Here is a 19,651-nt window from a genome sequence, read left to right as displayed (position 1 = left end):
AATTTTTACTTTTCACCCAGATATTGCCTCAGCTGATACTGCTGCAAAATTATCAAGTAACTTTGTTGCCAGCCCCACAATTTCCAGATTATCTGATTTTTGGCATGCAAATAGAAAAATATTTCAGTAGATGCTAAATGTTGCCAACTTCTTTGACCATAGTGCTACCTGCCACTCATCTTTCAAATCACTTCCTTTGCTCATTCCTCCAGACAACTTTTTGAAATAAGTCGACCCTTTCTCAACTATGGATAATAGTGTGATCAGTGCTGCGTATCCAATGATTGCTTATTCCGTTTCTGGATGACCAAGGAGCTTGCCTTTAACTTCTTCCTTCTTGCTACCTGCTGTTTTCTGAGAGTGAGCAAGAGAAGGGGCAAGAGATGAACTTAAATCAGTGTTACCACTATTTAGTGGTGATGCCAAAAACAAATCAATGGAGAAGAAGGTAGAAAAGGCAGTGAAACCTCATTAATTTGGAGCCCTCTAATTTATAATTTGTGATAAATTGGACAGATACCAGTCTACAGGGACCAATCTACAGTCTAACTTTATCAGGGATGAGGCCAAGAGAGGTTTGTTAAGCAAATGAAGAGTTTAGACTCGATTGTCAGTTGAATTTTTCCTTAAGAGAACAAACCTGTTTCAAATGTTGGAAGCGTTTTTTGAGATATAATCATATTCATTACAAATTTATCTGCTAAATTAGTTCTCACGAGGACCTTCACTAAGGCAATGTTTTATAGTGAGTTTGAATTACAAAACAGACTTTAAGAAATGAAACTGTCATTCTTCAAACCTATTTTGTAATTCAGGACTTTCTCCTTCAGATAATCCTTCTCCTCTGTTCAAATCAGTGAGTTTTAACTGTATTAGTAAAATGGCTTGAGAATTACATTTCTTTATTGTATTCCATCCCCAGTTAACATGACAATTGACAAATACACCATCATTTCATAGAGAAAGTGAGACCCAGAGATGGTGGTGACTTTGAGAAGGTCACACAGCTAATGCTGTCACAAATCTCTGCTGACTTTCAGGGTCACCTCTTGTGATAATATTGCAGACAGCAATTTATCACATCTACCCATCCAATGAGCAATGCAAATCTGATTACATATGATCTATTTCCATAAAAATCAAGTTCATTCTCAACTACCTTGGTTACAAGACAAATAGCATATTTAAGCCATTCCAGCCCTCAGTACTGATTTCTAAAAATGACAATAATCACAAAGCCTGACATTTATAAGTGCTTTTACTTTTTCAAAAATACTTTTACAACTATTATCTCTGAAGCCAGGAGAGGGAAAAAAACATATATTATTTATTTCTCTCTCCCACAACCTTTAAATAATGATAAATGGGCAATTATATTAAATTCTTGACTTTTCCCCTCTGACATGAGACATAACACATTTTAAGCCTATTCTCTAAAAGTTACTATTTTTTGGAAGAAAGAATCAGTGATCAGGCTGTCTTAAATGCACACACAGTTAGGCTGATGAAATAGATTTTTTTTTAATTCTCTAAATACAAGAAATTAAGATAAGATCAGTCACCAGTTAGCCTCTGCACCAGATCTACAGGTTAGAATTAAAATACAGCTTGGGTTTACCAGTTTCCTAAACCTGGGCTAATAGGGTGGAAAAAAATCAGACTCAATCCTTCCTTGATGAACTATAAATGTACAGGCAAGGATCATGGAAATTAGAGCTGTGGTTTGGGAATTTTTAACCTGCAAATCACCCTTTTGTGTTAGCGCTTTATTACATTGTGTGTGCAAATGCAGTAATTAAGAGCCAGTGGGTTGTTTCAGTGATAAACCCCCATCACCAGGGGTTTGTGACACAGCCAGTGAAAGTCTATTGCTATAAATCACAGCAGAATGGGGATTTAGCTGCTGAATTACCACGTCAACCTCCCTCCTCAGCTGCTTGTCCCCACAAACTTTCAAATTCTTCTGATGCCCGCACCAATGCTGTTTCATTCCCTTAATTTTGGGTGAAGGGCACCCAGCCTAAGCTTCCCCACATAACCTTATTTTACTAGATGGGGTCTGGTCAATGAAACAATCCATTTGTGATCTTGACAAGGCATTATAAACCGTACCCCACTTCACCCTAGAAGTGGTTTTAGTTCTATCCAGGGATTTAAATCAACTTCCAGTGTCCATATTTTCCAAGACAAAAATCAGCATATTTTTTGTGCTTTGGGGAACACTGGAACAGAATGTTTAAATGAGACCATTCTAAACCAATTGACTGCAGTGAGAGTTGCCTTAACTTGTAAGGCATATAGGCAAGTAAGGATGAGGATGGGATATGAACTTAAACTTCCATTAAGTCACAAAGAGTTGGACACAACTGAGCAACTAAGCATTATGTGACCCCATGAACTGTAGCCCACCAGGATCCTCTGTCCATGGAATTTTCCAGGCAAAAATACTGGAGCAGATTGCCATTTCCTCTCCAGGGCATCTTCCTAACCTGATCATTATGATTTATAGAGTATTGATAGAGAAATGCAGTTTATTTTCTTCACAAATATATCAGGACTAGAATAAACTAACCAATGAGATGCTAGTAAAGAACTTAGGGAACTTGTTTTAATAAATTCCAAAAACGACTTGCAATTAAAATTAGTTATATGTCCTTTCACATGGGTGCTCTTAAAGTACTTAAAAAGAGTTTGTTCTCTTAAGAAATTCAAAGATATTCCTCCTATCACAATCTTTTTTATTTTTTCATAACCATGCATTTGCTTAGCAAGTCTCCTATTCAGAGGTAATAAAAAGTTATACTTTAGGACAGTAGATTTCCAAATGCCCTTGGCTTCTCTTCAGTGGTACATAGATAAATGAGGTGATACTGTGTTTCCTATATGCATAAATGAGATCCTCAGCTTTGTGTGTATTTCTTCTTCCATGTTTGTCTACAATTCTCCTCTCCTATGCCACCGTCTCTTAACCACTTCTCTTCCACACCCAGAATTGTTTGACATTCTTGGGCCTTGGGTCATGGATGTGAATCTGCCTCTGCCTTTTACCTGCAATAAGATGGACGTTTTATTGGCAGGAGCTATCCCTAAAGGGAGACATTTTGGATACCCAGGGTTAAGCTGGAACCCCAGTGACTCTCTATTGACACTCTTATGTGTGTAGTCAAGAATCATTACAGATCGATGGCACTTCCCGAGTCTTAGAAGAAGTTCCTGTGAGTCACCAAGACTGGTTTGGGATCAAGGAGTAGGGTGAGTATATTACACTCTTCGTTGGTTTGCATGTCTCTATGCTGGTGCTGCCGCCTGGAAGTATGAAGAAACTGACAGTTTTCTTTCCTGATAGTGACTAAGTTTGCTCCTTGAACTTACTCAGGTCTTCTTCCCAAGAGCAAACCCTCACTTTCTTTCAAGTGGCTGCTGCAAACAAGGGACCTTTTTGCCTTAAGAACTGAACCAATCCAGTGACTACCAAAACCATTGATTTTTACCAGATGGTGTTAAAGAATAAGTTCTACCACCGGAAAAAAAAAATGTAATCCAGAAAGAAAATATTTTAAAAAATTAATCCATTTTAATGAATTGTTTTTTGAAATTGACTGTGTGGCCTTAACACGGTTTCTATGATTAGGATGTGATTATTTGCCTTTGGTGTTATCCTGATAGCATGAATGTGTTTCTTATTGACAAATAATGACCAAATGTCCAACACCAGAGCTACAGAAAGAGCAGCAGGAATGAAAAGCCTGAAGGTAAGAATGCTACTATACAATTGCCAAGAAGAAAGACGCCGCTGCAGTGGCAGAGTTAAACGGTATATGTCTATGCTCTTTCTGCCCCACTAAGACCAAATCATTTGGTTTCCTTTCATTTGGAGAGAAGATTATAGGACTACACTCTCTGAAAGGTAGGACAGCCATGGAAAAGAAATGCGAAAGATTTGAAATGATTGAACAAGAAACACAAAAGATATGAAATGATTAAAACACATTCAATGAGGGTGGGTATTGAGGTTGGTGGAACAGGGTGGGGGCAGATTTCTTTTACAGAGGACAATTGAAATCTATTCTCTTTTGACTTTCTAGAGAGCGGTAAAACATTTGGCCCTTGGCACATGAGGCACATCCCTATTGGTCAGAGGTGGCAAAGGGTGGTCCAAGTGCTAGATTCACCATAAAGCTCAATTTCATCTGGCTTTGAAGCAAATATTTCTCAAAATACAGATCTAAGACAATAGCATCCATTACATTTTTTTTAAAAGAGAGGGAAAGACTGACTCTGCTAGCATGTCCTGTCTAGCATTGCTGCTGGAAATGCAGAGAAGTGGATGAAAGCTGAAAAGAGTGGCGTGTACCCTGGAATGGCAACCAGAAGTTAGCTTTCAGGTCTGATAGGTAGACCCTATTTGTTGCAATCTATTGGCATGTAAGCTAAGACTGATTGTTTTTCTATGGGTTATGGTCAATGGAGGGCTACTGGGAGAAAAGTAGAATGCTGGCACCCATTGGATTAAACTCTCAATGAATATTTTGCCTAGAATCAGGAAAATGAGCTAGATGTCTTCAGAAACACTTGTTATGTGAGTTTCTGGTAAAGATCTGTCTCCATCTGTCTTCTCAGTCTACACCTCTCTTTCTCAGTATCATGGGGATGAACTAAAGAAAAGACACTTACATGTAGTGAAACCCAACCAAACGTGATAGTTTGAATGTTTAATGGATCTCAAAACAGGGTTTTCAAGGGATTTGTATCAATTACGTACCTGGGAAATTATCTGTGGCCATATTTTAAACAAAACTAGCTTCTCCAGAAGCTCAGCATCTTTCCCTCAGGCCCTTCTCCCTGTCAGGGACAAATTGAGTATGAAGTCTTCCCAGACAAATTAGGTTATGTCAGATAGTCCACAACCAATAAATTGTTCAGGTTTCTAGTTCTAGAGGGAGAGATTGGACCAAGGCCCAGTTTGGCAAGAATCCATTAGTGAAATTCACAACTTGTAATCAAGGGGTCTATCCCTTTGCATTTGAGAGGTTATCATTTGGAAATGACCTGGCTTTATCCAAATATCTCCAAGTGACTTTGGGGGCTGCTTCTCTAGCACAGAAGCACATCAATAGGTTTCAACCACTAGCATTGTTGGGCCCTTAATAAAATGGCTCACAGCTTTCACCTCCTAATGTTATAGGCATGCATTATTGAATTTGCTCTTTGCACTTATGTTAAATTATGATCTCATTAGCGAGGAGTTAAACAGGTTTAAGCTACATTTGTGAACTACATGATATAAATACTGTCTCAGAGTGAGAGTCTAGCAGCTAAACACTGCATAACTCTGCAAATCATTGTAGCTGCCCCCGTGGAATGAGGGTCACTTGGGTGGCCAGGGTCCAGTATCGCCAGCAGTCATATCTGCCTGCTCCCAGGTTGTAGAGAAAGCTCAGGCTTTCTCCAAGGGTAGAAAGATTAAAATAACTTAAATCTTCATTCTCCTAGAATCCTGCATCCAGAAACCCCTGTGAAAAGAAAGAAATCGAGCTTCTTTAAAGGGGCTCCAGAATACTAATGTAGTCTAGGGCATAGCCTCCAACAGCTACTAGATGGAGAGGTAAATCCCTTCACTACACATATCCCAAGGTAACCTATGGAAAAGAATATCAAGGACTCTAGACTATATCCTTTCATCCAATGAAGAATCTTCTCTTGGTTGGTCATCAATTGACTTCAACTTAATAGATCAAGTCCTGCCTGGGCAGAGATGTCTGTAACTGCCTTTCTGCCTATGGTTTCCTGAATGATGCTAGGAGTTCTCCAGAAAAGGCTAGGGAAACAAGCGAGCAATTCGAAAAGGTGAACTGTCACCATGAAAACCTGAAATATCTTCAGTAGAAAAGCCAGTGATAGATGGCTTTTCTCCCTCCACTGGACCAAAGATAATTTTTAGAAGTTGTTCCAAAAAATCACTAGATACCAAGAAGCAAATGCAGTAACTTGGAGTGAGCTGTGGATAAATCATAGCATGAGGGGAGGGCTTCCAGCTTAGGCTGTGATAAGTTTCTGTTATCATCATTCAGACATTGTGTTCTAAGAGCAAGTTTGTAATGAATGCTGCAAATACACCATCCTTGCTCATATATTTCTTTTACTTCTCCATAATCTCCTTGTCTTTCCCTCCATGACCTACGTATTTACACATATATCTGTCCCTCCTAAGGGCACCACTGACAATCTCTTGGTATAATTAATTAAACAGACATTTGCTCTTTAGGTGTCCCTGCTCAGAAAGTAGAAGAGAAGCCACTTAAACTAGAATATATTGCACAGTCTCTCAAATAGATAAATCGTATGACACCCTCGATTCCTCTATCTTTCAGGCCTAGAACTATATCCATAGCACAAACCTTGTCTCTCAACCCTTCTAGGAATACCATATGGAGGAATCAACTTGGTCACTAACTCACGAGGCCATTTTTTCTTCTTTGCACTGTGGGAAAACAGCACCCTCACATCACTCTCTCCACATTTCTTTCTTTATAAAAAAAGAATCCAACATGGCTCAAATCTACATAGTTTAGGTATTTCCTGAAATGAAAATTAAAAAATAAATTGGACAGTTCCTTTGAAATCAAAAATTTTAGTTAGTTTAAAAAAAAAATAAGCAGTTTCTACTTTCACAGGAGAAAAAATTATTCCTCTTATCCTAAAACTGTCTGCATATGTAACATTGGCCAGCACTAAGATGTCATTGAACTTTGCAATGGCTGGCTCATAGCTCCCAAAAATGAGCTGGGAACCTAGACAACCGCCACCCGGGGCTGGATGCCCTGGATTAATGAGCACAGAGCTTTGTTGTTGATTGTTGCCAGGTGGGGATGGCAGAGATAAGCAGAAATTTGTATCAGCCAGTAATGTATTCTTCAAAAATAGAACTCATTTTCAAGGCATTATGAATTACATTACTACTCCAATTTCAAAAAAAAAAAAAATTGATGCTACTTCATGACTGCTCCCCACACTGGAGAACCATCATTCTGTCTCAGGTCAGTGCTCCTTCACATACTATTAACTATCTAGGTTACATTTGCTGTTATCCCCTCCATCTGGTCCATAATCCACATACATTTTTATGATACAGGTGCAATTTACAGCCTTTCCATAGGAGGAGTTTACACCCTTTCTTCCACCCAACCCCTCAGACCATTATTTAAACAAAACAGAACAAAGTGTTAGAGTTTATAGACAGTTACACTCTGCTTCCTTTCCCATTTCTCATGAAGCTTTGTACTTTAACAAGGAACTTTCCTCCAGCTTAAAGATGTGAAATTCCCTTGAGGGAATGTCAGGTACCAGTGAGGAAAATATTTGGGGGGGGGTATTCCCAGACCCCCTGAAATTACAAAGCACTCCTGTTCTCTCCCAAGCTCTCCCACCTGTGTTTCTGTTTTGTTTTGGTTTTGCCTGAAGAGGACTCCACTCAGGAAACATTCACAGCAAGCCCTTCAGAGGGGAGAATGGCTAACTAATTTCCATGATATGAATCTGACCTACTTTGTTTAATTCTTTCCGTTCTCTATTGAAGCGAGGACAATAAATATTTCTGACTTCTAATTCTCTTAGGTACCCGTTAAGGGCCTGCAGTCATAGCTCTGAGACATTCCCCTGGAGATACACCACCGCACCACAGCAGTGAAAGGCCCCAGCTGCTGGATCTGCCCTTGCTAGGCTGAGAGTTATTTGGAACCTGACAGTCCCTAAAGAAAAAATTCATTATGAACATCCAAGCTCTAAGAACAAAAACAATGCGGGCTAGCCACCCCTTTTTTTGTGTGTTGCATTGGTGAAGGTACAGTGCAGAGTTGCATGGATATCAATTTGCCTTCTGGCCTGCCCAATAATTTGCTGTGCAGGCTAGAGCAGATTACTTAACCTTCCTGTGCCTCGATTGCTTGACTTATAGAGGCCATGAATCTGCCTTAAAGTGATTATTAAACTTGTCCAATAATAATAATTTTATTATGCAGCAAGTGCTAGGCTACAAAACGAAATGCTAAAAGAATTTTCTATTCAAGTATTTCTTGAGAGAGCTATTCTAAGTGGGGAATACAAATATATAAGCCATGGTCTTTCCACTTGAGCAGCATAGTCTAGGGGAAAACACAAGGCCTGGGCACAAATAATAAGGTAAGATAGAAAATGAGGAGGGAGAGAGGAAATATTAGTGTCAGGAGCAAAAATGGCATCAAGAGGAAAGTGACATTTAAAGTGACCAATTGCCCACCTAATTCTACTTCCTTTAAAATACCAAATTGTATGTGTCTGTGTGTGTGTATGTGTGTTTTGGGAGGAGGATGTCAATACATTTGGTTGATTTGGATTGAGTTTGGCAATGCATCCAGTAAGGTACAGTAACAGAGAAAATTATGTGGATAGAAGCAGTTTTTCTCTGCCATCTTGGGAATTTATTCCACCCTGCAGCAACAGACAATTGCAGGAGATTTGGCCTTTAAAGTACTTTCTCTTCTTGGCAGCTATCCTAACCTTGTTAAGTGGTATTATCTGTGATTTCTGATTACAGCTTTTATGCTGCTTGGCTGTGCTGCTGCTTAAAATGTTTGTTTTTCTCCTTCATTTTTATTTAGAAGTTCCCAAACGCACATTGGTTCCCTGCCAGATTTCATAAACCCTGTGATTTTTTTTTTCTAATCAAAGACTAAACTTCTAAGGATATATCATTTGTCAGATTTCCCTAAAGTCCTGGGGCATCAGATGAGGTTTGGATTGTCTAAGGCAGGGTTTCCCAGCTGCAGCACTATTGACATCTGGGGCCTCGTGGTGGGGGCAGTCCTGCACATAGTGGGGTGTTTAACAGCATCACTGGCCTCTACCTACTAGATGCCTGTATCACCTCCCTCCCCAGTTGTGATGATGAAAGATGACTCGACATTGCCAGTGTCTCCTAAAGGGCAAAACTACCCCTAATAGAGGACCAATGCTCTCGGGTAACCTCCACTGTAACTAGACAGACTATGGTAGTGGAGAGCAGTTACCAACCATTCTGAGGGAGCCACTCAATGGCCTAAGGCAGGGGTAGGCCACTTGTCAGAAAAGTAGGATGCCAGATGGCTGACCTGGATGCTAAATGCTCAGCCTGGATTTTGACAAGAGTGGAGGGTGGCAGCCCAGAATAGGCCCAGCAGGGGAAAAGCCTTCCCTCCTTTAAAACCAGTACTTTTTTGTCCCAGGACCCCTTTACACAGTTCAAAGTTATAGGGAACCTCCAAAGATTTTATTCTTATGTATCATGTCTATTAATGCTTACCATATCAGAAATTAAAATGGAATGACTTTTAAATAATGTATTAATAACTCATTTAAAAATAATAAACCCAATGTATATTCACATAAATAACATGCTTTTATGAAAAATCACTCAATTTTTTAAAAAAATCAGTGAGGAGTGGCATTGTCCTATTTTTGCAAATATCTTTAATATCTGGCTTAATAAAAGAGAATAGGATTCTCATATCTACTTCTTCATTCAATGTGTTGTGATATCACATGTCATGTTACCTCCAGGAAATTCCACTGTACATCATGAGAGAAGAAGAGTGAGAAAGGCAAAGAACACCTTAGTATTAATACCAAAATAATTTTGACCTCACAGACCCTCTGATGAAAAGATTTCAGGGATCCTCCTGGGGTCCCTGGACCAGTTTGAGAACCACTGCTCTAAACTAACATGCCCCACTTCTATCAACCCTAGCTTACTTAAGTGTTGATAATTTTTTTTTTTAACTCAGGATCTCTAGGGAGAGATCTCTATTTGGACCTTAGTGTGAATGCCTTTAATCAGACTGCTCTGTTCCTGAGATCTAGTAAGAGCAGCCGTAACTAAAGAAATTGAAGTCATTTGAAGAATACAGTAGCTTGAGGGAGGTCAGGGTCCGGTAAGGGCTTAGTCAGAGAGCAGCATGAAAACACTGGGCCCTTTGCAGTAAGAAAAGAGGAAGCAAGGAAAGGAAGAAAAAATGCTTTATACTTTTTCCTGTGGTCCTGAAGGAATCAGTGACCTGTCTGTCACTGAAAAACATCTCCCCTGCAATCTGAACCAACTGTCATAATCCTGAGCCTCGGTGCCAGTGTGTAGTTTAAGGCATAGCACTGAGGGAGAGGTGGTGGTGATAGAGGAAAAGATTATAGGGGAAAGGAGAGAGGAAGAGGCTAGACAGTGGAGACTAGGGGAGAAGGCAATTCCAACACTAATCTCATGGCCATAGATGACCTGTCTGTCCTTAAAAAAAAAAAAAAATCGAAGATGACTTTCACAGCCAATAATATCCTAAAGAGGCTGGCATTTTTATTTAAATAACTTTTGTTTCTTGCATTCCAAGCAACTCTGGCTAGCACTTGAGAAGCCTAAGCTTCTGAGCATTGACTGAAGGAACTTGTTTCAAGTATAAAAGGACCTCAATTTCCTGGTGAGATACAAAATACAGATATTCTGGCTGCCAAGTTTAGTACTAACCAAGAAAGTGTCACCTCCCTGACACTAAAGGTTTATAGTTTTACAAATCCTAAGTACTCTGAAATTGCCTATTATTTTTACATGATGATCTGTTTCTCAGAATATCTCGAGATGGTCCTTCTGCTCTTAACAGCAAAGAGGAAAAGAAAGGAAACAGGCTTTGGGGATGGTCTGATAGAGGACAGATCTCTGTGACAACAGAAGTCTTGTCAATGATTGGGATATGTTGGTGGGTCCAAGTTACCCAAAATAAACTCAGAAATCTATGGAATGTTCATAGCTATACAAATATACCTGTTTTCCTCCTTGAAAATAGGTAGCATTCAGAAAAACAGGTACTGGCAATATTGTTCACATGAGTCTGAACACAGTAGTTCATCACCTCATAATACAAATATGCCACCCCCTCTCTATAATGCATTTTAAATCTAAAGTTATTAGAGATCCTTTAGGATTCACTAGGTCTAGAAAGAAAACTGTAGAAGTTATTATTCCCATTTTACAGCTGAAGAAATTTCCAAGAGAAAAAATCATTACCCTAGGACCAGTAGGGTTTCCTGCATTTGCGCAGTGGCTCTGAAGTCTCATTTGACTAAACAGCTTATCTAAACTTCCTCTACAGCACTGCCATAGAGGCAGAGTGAGTTTGCCATTTCAGGTCATGCCATATTAATAATCCATTTTAAAACAATCTAGTTCACCTTCTGGTGACCTGAGTTGGCCATAGACATACAACCATACCAGAGAGACAGCTGATCAGTAACTCAAAAACAATCCCTAGACCGGATCTCGCACTGTTGAAAGTGCTCTTATCCAGAACCTAGAGGTCCACATTATATGTTAATATTAAGACCAGTATGGTGTAAGAATTCAGTCTGGGGAGACATGTATGTAGTACAGTTTGTTGGAAGATCCTTTCCAGCTGGACAGCAGATTTGTGTAATAAAGAACAATTAATCAGAAGGCGTGCTATTCACATAGAATCTATCTTCTATTCTGCTGGAATTCATCCTTTTGTCTCCACGTGCAGAAACGCCTCCCCTTCCAGCCCCGTTCCCTTCCCCACTCCACCGTAAAACTTGCTTTCTGTCTGGAAGTACAACAAGACACCCAGTTAGATCAAACCTAACACATCTCCACCACAAAGCTACTGCCAGCTGCCGCCGACGATTGTCACTGAGGGGAAACCCTCCTCACCCCACAGCACCTATCTGAGAAGTGCCTTTTTTCTATCCTCATTATTTAACAGTGTGTGCCGATTACTCAAAGCGATATGGGCAGGCCCTGGTAAATATAGCGTTGCTGTAGCGTTAATTTTTATAAGGTGATGCTCAGGTTGCCTGCAGTGTCTAAAATTACTCTGTGGCCAGGGCCCCCTGCTTTATCGCTTTCTATAGTTTTAAAGTAGTTTGAAGCTTGAATAACATAAAATAACATAATATAATGTTATTTATGTTATTTCCCACGTGAAGAACGCCTGTAAACCTTGCAGTATTGAAACTCAGTGAACAAGGCATCTTAGACAAGCTGAAAAACAAATGGTGGTACGATAAGGGGGAGTGTGGAGCCAAGGACTCCGGGAGTAAGGTCAGTCGCTGAAGGTCTTTTTGTACTGATTAGCAATCACATTTTGAACCACTGTTTATTTTCTACCCTAAAACGGCTTTCCTTCCCAACACACACTCCCTGACACAGTGGGACCCCTTTATAACACCAGCGCTGAAGGTTTAAGACAAACACCAGCCTTAGAGGCCTGCCATGTGACATCACTCATGGACTCCCGACAAGCTATTGTGATCAGGGAACTCAATCTGGCCCACCACATTCCCAAAGAAGTACAATCATGAGCTGTGTTATAAGGGGGTTTTACTGTATTTCATATTTCGAAAGTTCAAAGAGAAAAACAGAACAACAACCAAAAAAAATGATCCAGTTGTGACAGTACTTTTTCTTAACCTCTTACAGTTTCAGAGACTTTGTAGTTGCTAATGCCTTTGGTTATGACTATATTATGTTGAGCCCACCTGAAAACAGTCAAAGAATTAAATAACAAAGACTGGCTTCTGTAAGCACAATGATTAGCCTCCTCTCAGCTGCTGTCATATTGAGTTCAGCATCTATTTGGATCTCGAATTTCATTAAGTCTGTCACACTTCTCTCTTCCAAAGGTGTTATTTGAATCTCTGTATGTAATACTTCTAAAATTCAGTCGCATGCTCCTTAAGGGTATACATTCTCAGGGTAACATCACATTGATAAGCATGAAACACTCTTCCCCGCCTCCTTCCTGCCCCCCTAAGAAAATTCTTTTTGAGTTTCAATTTTTGCCTTTCCTTTTTTCGAACTAATATTGTGGTATCAGTTAATTCATTTCATGAAATGCCACTCATTTTCCTTGTGCAGTGAACCATTTTGCTACTGGTTTTCTACATCCCACAACAGGGAATTTTATGAAACTTAAATTCATGGAACTTGAAACTTCGTTGCTACAGCTTACATGGGTCATGCAAAGGACACTTTTCCCCCATCAAAAATCACATACATATACAAATCTAATGGGAGAGGACAAGTTACCAGAAATTGATCCATTTCCTAATGGACTGTGGAACATCCTTGCAGATAGTTTCACCAGCCTCTTTAAGGAGGTGATCCATCATTTCATAAGTGACAGAGATTCTTATCACTTGTCTAGCTGTCATTCATCCTAGAAGAGTGACTCTTTGCAAGGTTGTTGTAGAGATGAGGCATGTCCATACCCCCCTTCCCAACAATGCAATTCAATTCCAATTGGCCTTTTTGTTGAAGTAAACAAGTACAGGACTGGCTCTTATGAAAATAGAATCAGAACATGGCCAAACGGTCTTTATATTTAATTCTTTAAATGACACCAGGACCAGCTGAGCTACAGAGTGTTGAGTGTCAGCCATAGCCATCATCTGCTCACTGTGCTATCATTTAAATAAGATACTCAATTCACTGGCTTAACCATGTGGGTATTCCATTCTACTGTATTCAGCAGCAAAATGGTTACATTCCCTCTAAAAAGACTACAAAATGCTATTTTATTTTATTTTTGTCAAAGAAAGGCTCCTGGCCCTTGCTGTGTCCTACCTCAAGGTAGGGCTCAAGGCACCAACTTTTTTCTTTCCATTGTTCAGCAGTTCAGTTTCTGCTTTTTCATACAGGCAGATAGCTTAGTCAGATTTGCAGTTTGACCTGAAAGTCACTGACCGGCTTCCTTGATTTCCGCCCCCCGCTTCCATTTTAAATAGAGAGCAGATATGTGTAGGGTTTGTTTTTTTGTTTTTTTGTTTTTCCTAATTATTCTCTACATTCCCTGGAGTAAAAGCTAAAAATGAGCTGTATTTTTTTTTTCAATCATCAGCCTCCTGGAAAAGTTTTCTGATTTGTATGGAGCCAATTCAGGACCCAGTGGGTCCTCCTGAGGGTTTCCTTAAACTCCCAGGAAGCGGGAACAGAGTGAATTCATTGTGCTGTGCCCTTGTCTCCACAGCACAAAGATTTGCTCCCCTGAGGATGAGACCTTAGCAACCAGCCCCCACAGGGAGCAATTTCTTTCTCAATCACTGGGTGAAAGGAGAGAGCTAATCCTTTTTAAACAAACCCTTGTGAAGTAACTCCCCCTGATATGAATATCAGGAACCGCTAACATACTCACCTGCTATCTTAAAAACTAGTTGTTGACACAGGGAGAACAAGGGAGAAAGGGGTGTTGCGGGGCAGAGAGGGGAAAGAGTGCTTCAAGTTCCCAAATGAAAAGAGTGTTACGTTAATAGAGATTATGTCACTGCTCAACTCTGGCAAATGGTGTTTATCCAAGCTGGCAGAGGACTAAATTGTGCTTGTGTTTACACTTCTGCTACCATGGCCGAATGTTGTTTTATTTAGTTGTTGACACCATCTTGAGGTACTACAGGATTTAAGGAGTCAAAATAAAAGAATATTTAGGTGAGGATCACAACTGTCAACAGAAGCACAGTCTACTGTCTTACTGGCCATTGTGAAACATCCACCAGTTGCCCCAGTTGAGTCATAACATTTACATCAATGTCTAGTTATTTTACGACTTAGAACTCTCGTATACTGTTGCAATGTATTATAATGTTCCACTGTCTTTGTTTTCCCCAAGAACTAATCGCCTTGTTCATTTCTCTTAGGACAAGACCAGCGCTCTGAGCCTGAGCAACGTGGCCGGCGTTTTCTATATACTTGTCGGAGGGCTGGGGCTGGCTATGATGGTGGCTTTGATAGAATTCTGTTACAAATCGCGGGCAGAGTCCAAACGCATGAAACTCACAAAGAACACCCAAAACTTTAAGCCTGCTCCTGCCACCAACACTCAAAATTACGCTACATACAGAGAAGGCTACAACGTGTATGGAACAGAGAGTGTTAAGATCTAGGGGTACGGTTAAGGTCTAGTACACTAATCAGCTTACGTTACTGTACGTTAATCTCTTTTATTTTTCTCTTTGTTTTTTGGTCTGGTTTATTGTTTCAAGAATTGTCTATTCTTTGCAACCATGTAATTCTTTGAAAACAACAGTTGTGCTTTCTTGTCAGACAGCAGAGCTTTTCTAATAGCATACTTGTAATTAAATTGTGGTCTGCGACCTAAGAGGAAAAAAAAAGTTCTCTAGAGCAGCACTGTTCAATGGGAATATTTGCAAGCCACATTTGTGAACCAGATGTGTAATTTAAGTGCTCTGGTAGCTAATTTCAAAAGTAACACAAGTAATAGTAGACATATGGCATTTTGCATTTGTCAAAACCTATAGAATGTACAACATCGAGAGTTAACCCTTAATGTAAACTATGGACCCTGGGGCATAATGATGTGTCAATATAAGTTCATTAATTGTGACAAATGTACCACTTTAATGTTGATAATGGAAGACAACATGTGGAAACAGAGACTATGGAAACTCTCTATACTTTCCACTTAATTTTACTGTGAACCTAAAGCTATTCTAAAAAATAAATTTTGTTAAGTAAAAAACGTTTTTTAAGTAACACAAGCAAAATTAATTTAATGATATATTTTTTAACTCAGTATATCTGAAATATTAGCATTTCAACTTGTTATCAATGTAAAAAATGAATGAGGCATTTTACATTCTTTCATACTAAGTCTTAGAAATCAGGGGTGCGTTTCACATGGATACATGAGAGTCTCAACTCTCACATTAGCCACATATCAAGTGTTCAATAGTAACATGTGGCTGTTGACTGCCATGTTGGACAGTGCAGCTATAGAGAAAGCAGCTCTCTGGAACTAATGTTAAAATGAAAGTGGAAATGGGGAGCTGCCCCCTTGAGAACGGCAGTGCTTCTATAGGGGTGTGGTGGTTCACTTAAGTGTAAGCCTAAGACAATTGCTTTAATCTTTGAGTTCCTTTGTTGTCCCTTTCTTGGAACTGATGTTCATTCAGGTAAGTGTCTCCCAGAGGACAGTCTAGGACCCCTGCTGTTGGCTGTTCCCAAATTCATACTTAAATGAGCCTGATTGATGCCACCTTGACTCTGGCAGCTACAGCCAAAACTCACCAATAACTCAGACATGTTCAAAGGCAAGCTTGAGTTAGGATAACATCTCCATCTCGGAAGTTTTTACGAGAATATAAGTTTAATTACCTTCAAGTGTATCTGTCATCAGTAACATACCTATCAAAAGTAGAAAGGAACAATTAGCAACTTCATAGCTCTTATTGTAGGTGGGAGATTTTTGACTTCATGAGTTAACGTCTATGAGCTTCAATTTCTAAATGCATTTGTGCTTTGACCTCCACATATTTCATGGTGTGGATCTCAGCTCAGCCAAGTTTTAAATGTTTCCTCCAAATAAATCACTTGTCCTCACCACAGAGGGCATTCTCTTGTTTGATGAAGTTGCTAGTTGTTCTTTCCTGCTGCAGACCTCCTGTCACAACATACTCAGTATACGACTAACCCACTAACAAAGTGCTCCCATTGCATTGCTGAATGGACCAAAGATGGATTCATCTGTAATTAGCATTGTTTGCATGCAAGCATTTAATGTTCCAATGTGCTTAAAATATTTTACTCTTGAGTAGGTTATATAGGCCCATTAGAACTGGGGGCATGTTATTTGCTTTCTCATAGGATAGTACCCATGGAGAAGGCAATGGCACCCCACTCCAGTACTCTTGCCTGGAAAATCCCATGGACGGAGGAGCCTGGTAGGCTATAGTCTATGGGGTCGCTAAGAGTTGGACACGACTGAGCGGCTTCACTTTCACTTTCCTGCATTGGAGGACATGGCAACCCACTCCAGTGTTCTTGCCTGGAGCATCCCAGGGATGGGGGAGCCTGGTGGGCTGCCGTCTATGGGGTCACACAGAGTCGGACACGACTGAAGCGACTTAGCAGCAGCAGCAGCAGCAGGATAATACCCAAGTGACTTCAACCTAGGTGAATTATCCCAAATTCAAAGATACTGGCATCCAAAGAAAAGAATACACCTGAAATCTGCATATCAGTTTTCCAAGTGCTCTCACTCTATTGCCGCAGTTGTGGTAATGGGGCAGAAAACACTGGCTTGGCCAACGTTCAGAGTTTTTCCATAAAACCTGAACAAACTCTTTGGTCAAGCCAATATTTTCCCTTTTAGGAAACTAAGCACCGGCCATATCAAATGACTTGCTAAAGGCAAGACAACTAAGTAGTGGCAGTTCTCGGACTAGACCCCAGCTCTTCGTCCTCTTATAACTGTATCCTTCACTAAACCATGTGACCACCGTCCACTCATGGCCTGGTGGTCTCCAGAAATCTTGAAACCCCAATGGGACCCTGTCACATGAAGAGCAGATCCTAAGTCTATGTCTTACTTCTTTACAAAAGTGTCTTGAGGGACCTCACCTAGCCTCCACTGGCCCTCCTTCTGATGCACTTGACACAAGGGTGTATATGCAATCATTCCTAACTTCCACAAAAGGAAGCTTTCTGGAACAGGGCTTAGGGTCACACAGCCTCCAGATCCTCTTTATTATCAGCCATTCTATCTGAGTCTCTTGTTTAAGTCCCAGAGCAGTGCTTACCGACTGACAGTGTGCAACAGGTCTGGGGTGGGGCCTGAGGTTCTACACTGCTCACAAGCTCACAGGTCATATTGATGCTGCTGGTCCAGGGAGTAGTAACGTTCTAGAGAAAGTTGTCTCAGAGCCTATCACTTAAGGAAGGAAGGGGGGATGGTGAGAGAGAGAAAGTGGGATCAGCACACCTTTGGGCAGAGTGCTGCAGTCTTCCAGTGGAGGCCCAGAACACTCAACCCAGGGGGTGGGGAGAGCACAAGAAATGAACTTCCCACAACTTCTGGTGCGGTGGCTTTCCTTTAGTCATCTTGGCTGACCCATTTTGTGAAGCAAGATTCAGGATAACTGAGGCAAAAGTCACATTTGAATAGACATCGATGCCAACGCAGTTACATGTGTCAAGGACACAAAGCAGGCTGAGCAGGAAATAGAAACCTCTCAGCTGTCCTCAGCCAGTTTGGTGATGTAATATCAGGGGGATGTTGGTCTTCATTCATTCATCTTTTATTTCCCAAAAAGTTCTGGAATATCTCACAGTGACTTCTAATTTCTTACCTAGTTATTATGATTTCCGGTTCTCAGAGTTGCCCTAGATCTCTCAGGGTCTATTCAGGGTCACAGAGATGGAGAAGCACCCTGAGATTTTACTTATATTGCTGATTATCAGAGCCAGCCTTGGGAGTTTATGGTACCAGTAATTCTTCAGGAAGAATGACTCAAGAGCAAATCAACTGCAAAAATATGATCCAGGTGAAATCTGGTTAGTAAAAAGTCATCCTTGAAAGAGGAGGGACTCATCTCTCACTTGCTATGGCTGAGAGTAGAGTCGGGGTTATTGGACTCATTGTGGGAACCCATGCCTCAGACCCAGCCCTGATTCGGGAGCAGATGATCTCTTGACGACCTACTGTCTGTCTGGGTTACTGATCACCCACTGGAAGACGGGCCTGAAGCATGCCTGGGCAGGTGAACAGCCATCAAGTGTTTCAGATTCTCTGCACCCTAAGGGTGACTCTGCTCACTATTTTAAGAAATTCTTTCCAATTTCTTCATTGCTGCTCAGAACTACTTCTGGCTTCTTTGGTTTCTTTGATATTTTTGAAATCCTTTTCATTTTCAAGAGCTCAAAATGCCTGGGGTTGAGGAAAAAGATTTCTTTTTTCCTCTAATACAGTTCTGTTTAGTCTTCCTAGAGAATAATAACTTTGTTCATGCTGCCCATTTTGAAGGAATCTGTTTTCCTTCTGCAGCTATAGACATTCTTGCTGGGGAAGAACTCCTGCCTTAGAGAGCTCATCTTATGTTAAGTGGTGATGTTCTTTGTCCCCAGAGGACTTTTGATAATATTGGGTTGGCCAAAAAGTTCATTCAGGTTTTTCCATTAACATCGTACAGAAAAACCCAAACAGCCTTTTTGGCCAACCCAATATTTCATCTACCTCCATTTAAAAATAGGAAACAGAGGCACTGAGAGATTAGATGACTTTCTCAACGTTATGCACCTGGGAAGAAACATCCCATGGCCAATAGGAAGGTCAGAAGGGACATTGACCTTTATGCCATAGATATCAACTTTCTCCAAATGTCTGAGACAGATATGATTCCAGACCATAGGGATTCCAAGGAAGTAGTTTACCCGCTTTCATGTTAGTCTTATTCTGCTTCTTTGGGTATTTTGGCCTTCAGGTGCATCTTTGACTTTCTTCTTACAGATAACTTTATTCTAGGGCCAGTGGTAGATAGCGATCATGTCATTCTTTTGGGATAAACTTCAGTTACCTCAGGAGAAAAAGAAGGACCCCATTAGTGTAGACAGAAAGGATAGAGAAGATGGGTGTGAACTTGAAGAGGAGGCAGGAATGTAGCCTTAAGTTTCCAGGGTTGGGGGCAAATGAATCCCCTGCACTAATTAATGCCTCCAAAAAAGAGGGCAGCAACAGCATCTCCATCAGCCCCATAATATCAGGGCAAAGACTCCATGGAGGCAAGCCCCTTTGTGGGTATCACTAGGGTTCTGCCTTCTTCCTGGAATGTGCTGTCTCTTCAAAGTCCATGT

The 19,651-nt window shown here is 40.5% G+C and overlaps 1 protein-coding gene across 2 annotated transcripts in view; it reads left to right on the top strand.

The window, feature by feature from the left end:
- GRIA3 (glutamate ionotropic receptor AMPA type subunit 3) overlaps positions 1-14,946 on the top strand; it is a 294,601-nt gene extending 279,655 nt beyond the window's left edge. The window contains exons 14-15 of one of the 2 annotated variants that reach the window (XM_081567079.1): positions 11,995-12,109; positions 14,701-14,946. In XM_081567079.1, coding sequence (XP_081423205.1) covers positions 11,995-12,109; positions 14,701-14,946 — 361 coding nt within the window. The remainder of the gene's footprint in view (positions 1-11,994; positions 12,110-14,700) is intronic. The other variant, XM_081567080.1, reaches the window with a different exon arrangement.
- The last annotated feature ends 4,705 nt before the right edge of the window (positions 14,947-19,651 follow it).

The sequence above is a fragment of the Giraffa tippelskirchi genome, chromosome X, assembly GCF_054371585.1.
Source record: "Giraffa tippelskirchi isolate mGirTip1 chromosome X, T2T-mGirTip1v1.2.pri, whole genome shotgun sequence".
In the NCBI taxonomy this organism is placed as follows: domain Eukaryota; kingdom Metazoa; phylum Chordata; class Mammalia; order Artiodactyla; family Giraffidae; genus Giraffa; species Giraffa tippelskirchi.
Note: the sequence above shows the minus strand (reverse complement) of the source record. Positions and strands in the feature narration are given on the sequence as shown.